General features: G+C 40.8%; 1 protein-coding gene across 1 annotated transcript; it reads right to left on the bottom strand.

Annotated features, from left to right (window-relative positions):
- Positions 1-2,829: 2,829 nt before the first annotated feature.
- On the bottom strand, positions 2,830-5,078 carry LOC122988944 (proteasome subunit beta type-11-like). The gene has a single exon (XM_044361621.1). It carries the CDS (start codon positions 4,001-4,003, stop codon positions 2,831-2,833), a length of 1,173 nt encoding a protein of 390 aa, XP_044217556.1. The 5' UTR covers positions 4,004-5,078; the 3' UTR covers position 2,830.
- Positions 5,079-5,109: the final 31 nt, after the last annotated feature.

The following is a 5,109-nucleotide window of genomic DNA, read 5'->3' as shown; positions in this document are numbered from 1 at the left end:
GAGCTCAACGTGAGGTCTGTCCCCTTAGCCCAGTCTCTCTCTCTATCCCTCCTCCACCCCCCCCTCTCTCCCTCTCTCCTTCTCTCTCTCTATCCCTCCCTCTATCTCTCTCTGTCTCTTCCCCTCACTCTCTTTTCCCCTTCATTAGTTTTTAACAATCTGAGAACGAAAGCCACCCTAAAAGCCTGCTATTTTTGAGCGTACATAGTGACTGAGTAGCATACAGACACAGTACCCCATACTAACAAATTACCATTTAAATATCTTATTATCATATTATAGTTTTTTCAGTGTCATTTAAGCCACTCCAATATTTTCTACAAAGGCTGTATCATGTGTCATGTTCTTGAAGCCAGGCAGTGTTTTTAATATTTTCTTATCTGTATGTGTGTATTTTGTTCCACCCAGAAGCATGCAGGTCAGGACCAGATAATTGCTACTCAAAAATGCATTAAAACATGAAATTTCACCAGTGGTGTTCTCCCACTAACAACATGTCTAAAATACATGACTGTAATTACCCCCTGTTCCCCGCTTTGATATTTTCTCCAGTGAGTTGAATGGTTTCATTGAAGCATTTTTATGTATTATTTATATGTAGTAATGTAGTAAGCACTGCTGTATTTAAGTCTCCCAGTAAGTCTTAACTTTAAGCTGATTTTATGAGAAAATTAAATTCTTTGTTTTGAAAAAAACAAAAAACAAAAACAAACCAAACAACCTCTGACAAAATAATATAGATTAGTAGTTAGTATCCATATCTTCATCTATATTTGCAAAGTCCTTTAGATGCCCAAAATCTAAATGTGAAAGTGAGATATATTTTGGATTTTGACAAATTTATTCCCAAACCCCAAGGGAGCGAATTTGATCTTATGATGCACAGCAGCAGAATCACATGCTGTGAGCATCTCAATAGTGTAAAAAGTGATCATTTATTCTCAGAGTGCAGTCTTGCTTTGCACATTGATGTTACTTGATCATTCTTGAATTACATGTCTGCCTCCCCTAAGAAACAAGAGACTCTTGAACAAGTGGTGGTGAGACAAGTGTTCAGTAATATAACTAGAAAACAAGCTAACTAACCCTAAGGTCACTCCCCAGATTCCTTGTACCCAGCTGGGTACGGAGGTTTATTAATGCCAAAACTATTGAGCCAGCACAAAACAACACCAAGCAGTAATCAATCTGCAAGTCAGGATTTGAGAACACATAGGGACAGATTTGCAAGTGAAAAAAAATGTTTTGAGCTCAAACTGTGAGAGGGGACTGTCAAACAATTTCTGTGAATTTCTGGCTGTTAGGGACATCTGTTTTCAAAGTTCTTTTAGACGAATAAAAAAACAACAAAAAAACCCAGATGTACTGATGGAAGTTACAAGGCAGAGTCTATGATATTTGTCTTCTTGGTCAAATCCAGTGGAGTTTGCTCTGCTTTCAGCTGGAGTTTGAGTGCGTGGGGTAGAAACTGCCAAAACAGAACAAAAAGATTTGAAGAGGGTAAGAAAAGGACGCCAGACTTCTCCTTCAAATCTAGAGTCACAGTTCTTCTTGCAGGCTCAAAACTTTTATTACAGTCACGATTCTGTCCTTGCATTCAGAACATGTTCTGTACTTATAAGTCTGTCCCTGCAAGCTGTCAAATGTGGACCACCTAATTGGTCTCCACTTGTTTTGTTTTCCACTCACTCAATAATTCTGTCATTAATGAACTTCCGAAGATGAGAATTATGGATGAGGTTTGGGAGGATGGGAGGCTTTCCCTGCTTTCTCTCACAGCAACAGTCAATCATATGACTAGTGTAGGTTCAAGAAGACACTCAACGCTCTGATGTTCCACTGGAGATGTGCTGAGCATGGTCATGCAACTCTATCTGTAATTTATTTCATACAATGAATGAGACACACACAGGCTCACTGCACACATGCACACATTAGCCACCAAAACTCTGTCAAAAATAAGCTCATATCAGCATGTAGAAACACAACCTTAAGCACCACTCCAACATTTTGACATGTTGCATAATCCATATGCTATGAACGTTTCCTCCCATATGGTGGACTTTCTCGCCCTTGAAACCTTTCACTACTACACTTTGTCTGTCTTTACCAAAGTTTAAAAAGGCAGAGCTGAACAGTGAGGATGAGGATGAACAGCTCTGTACCTTTTGCCCTAATATCCTTTGCAGTCACTGTCGCTCAAATAATTACTAGTATGCTTAATTTACTACCAGACTGCTCAAACTGAATGAAGAGGCAAGTTCAGCAAAATTTCATTTACTCATTAATTTATTGAAGTGTCAAAGAAGCTTCAGAAGAGTTCTGACAGCAGGCACAAATCAATTTTCAACTCCTTATCATCCCTTATACAGCAATACATTATGACCTTCACATACAGTAAGTAACTGCCCCAGACATTTACATTTTTGCACAATTTGCCCTATGTGTTATTGTATCGCCTGGTCTTTGGTTCTGCTTAGTTTTATCTCTTAGTTTTGTTTTTATGCGAATCAAACACATGCAGGAGTTGGTTGAAATTATCTCACATACTTGAAATGATTCATAATGGTTTTACTGTCTAAATCAAAATGCCAGCCAGCAGTGCGCTGTTAGAATGCTTTTTATCATCAGCACAAACAAAACATCAGATGTTTATTATAGGGAATGATATGCATGTCCAAATCATTTGAGAAATAGCCTGAATAATGCAACTGCCTGTTCTGTTCATTAATTTAGTATCTGCTGCAAAGACGCCATCACGTCTCTCCAAAATACTCCCCAAATGTTTGCCTTACTTTTGCCATGCCATTTTTATTTTTTTTTCATTTCTTTACAAAGTCACATCTCGTCTCTCCCTCCTCTCTTGTCTTCGCCTTTCCTTTTCTCTGTAATATTCCTCTTTCAAATCCTCCCTGCTCCTGCGAGTCCATCCTTTAGAGGTGATGTGATAGATGTCTACACAGTTTCCTGAGTATGCATCCCTGTGTGTTGCTCTGTATACAGCCTCTCTGGCTATTGAAACGGCCTCGTCCACTGTCAGTCCCCACTGAACCCCTTGGTCCAAAATGGAGTAGGCGTATGGAGATCCAGAACCCACAGAAAAGAGCGTTCCCTGCAGGCGAGTGCCGTCACTGCACACATAGACGAGACTGGGTCCAGAGAAACTCACTTTGTTTCTGTCAACGCACCTCTGACCACTAGTTGTCGGGGAAGACCACTGAGTCTTTGTCTTTGTTAAAGAAACCTTTTCAAGATTGGTATCTACAGACTTTCCCAGGTCAGTCATTTGATTTGTTTCTCTGCGGCTGTCAAGATCAATCTCTGTACCTCCTTGATCATGGCATCCATCTACTTCTCCTCCATCCCACCCACACAAAGTGGCAGCCACACACAGCTCAGTTCCCTTAAATGGGTGAAGCATGTGAGAAAGCAATTTGGCAGCTCCCTTTGTGGACAACCGTCGGCCGTTGCGGAGTTGGTAGAGCCGCAGCTCTCGAGACAGAATCCGTTTCCAAAGAGCACAGTCTGCAGAAGTACCTGAGGTAGTGCCCACCATGTGGCTGTGAATGGGCAGGATCTTCTGGGAGGCTGGGCACGCCACAAGGCCAGAGCAACTGGAACGAGTGTCTGCTGCAGCCAACACACCACCCTGAAACATGAAAGCCAGGGTGGTGGTGCCATGAGACATGGGGAAAGGCAGAGGTACAGACTGAGAGGAAGCAAGGGGAAGGCCTGTGGGGAAGGAGAGGGATGGCAGGATGGAGTCTTGAAATGAGATGTCACTGGAGCTCTGGACATTGCTGATTTGCCCAAACTGTATTGGACTCTCATCAAGGTACTCTGCAACTGGTGTATAAAAATTAAACAGACCTGTCCTATTGCTGAATGGCAAACAAGACATATAGTTATGTCCAGTTTTCTTTCCAAAAGGCACTGAAGAAGATTCAGTGATTATACTGTCCAGAAAGACATCCTGGAAATTGCATAGGTCCTGTAAAGCCATTGAATATGATCACTCTGCTCAGACTTATGATTCAATTTTCTTATCTCCTGTCCAAGAAACCCGTTCCAAAACCCTTTTCAAGTCCAATCAAAAATATTTCCATCAATTGTCTGTCAAAGGTTTGTATGTCACCCAGAGTTGTAGATTATGTCTATAAACAGCAGTCACCCTTTATATAGACAACAAGACAGCATTCATCTACATGTGGTCATCTAAAATAACCCATCAGCAACAGTTCCCAGTGCATCCCCTCAGTTCGAAGCATAAAAGTCAGTAGGCTATGGGTAATTAATTTTGGCTGCAGTATCAGGTTGTTTTTCAGATCAGATTTCTTCAAAGTCTTGTGTGGGCGTAGGCCAAAGAGGATGCAGGGTGATGGCAAAGCATTGGCTCGAGCATATCAAATTAAGTTAGACTCTTTGATCCATCACCCCTGTGGTAAGTTCTCTAATAGAATCAGAAATAAAATGAATCAAACAACATTTCTGTTAGCTCTCAACACAGCAGAGTAAATCTAGCCAAGCCTTTTAGGTAGGTAGCCCTTTAAAGACACATCATGCAAATTCCTAAACTTGCAACACCAGAAAATCAGGTAATCCTGCATCATACAGGGTGTATGCTCAACACACTGATACCTGTTTGTTTGGGAACTATGCTGCCAGGTGTCAACCACTGAGGGCCAACATTATTCGACACATTACTAACTTAAATTGATGAACGGATTAGAACCGAACTCAAGGATTACACATTTTCTCTTACAAAAAAACTCACAGTACTTGCTGCAAAATGAACGTTTTACACAGCATTGTTCTTGGATATGTCTTCACTGCTGCTATTTTAATGGTAAGAAACTCTATTACTCTTTACTGTATTTACAGTGACAACGGTTAAATTTGAAACTTGATATTTCCCATGAATTTATTTATTCCTTAAGCAAGCAAACATCCTCTTAAAATATGTTCTGTCAATCTATGTTTCCTGCCTAATTTGTTTGACTGAAAAGCACTGCACTCTGGCGTCTCACACATTCACTTAATTTTATTTACATACTCTATCTTTCACTTCACCCAGGGACAAGCCATTTCAGCCTCCTCATCCCAGAGTGG

This window comes from Thunnus albacares, chromosome 9 (genome assembly GCF_914725855.1).
Source record: "Thunnus albacares chromosome 9, fThuAlb1.1, whole genome shotgun sequence".
Taxonomy (NCBI): domain Eukaryota; kingdom Metazoa; phylum Chordata; class Actinopteri; order Scombriformes; family Scombridae; genus Thunnus; species Thunnus albacares.
The sequence above is the reverse complement of the archived record's forward strand: the minus strand, read 5'-3'. Positions and strand labels throughout refer to the sequence as shown.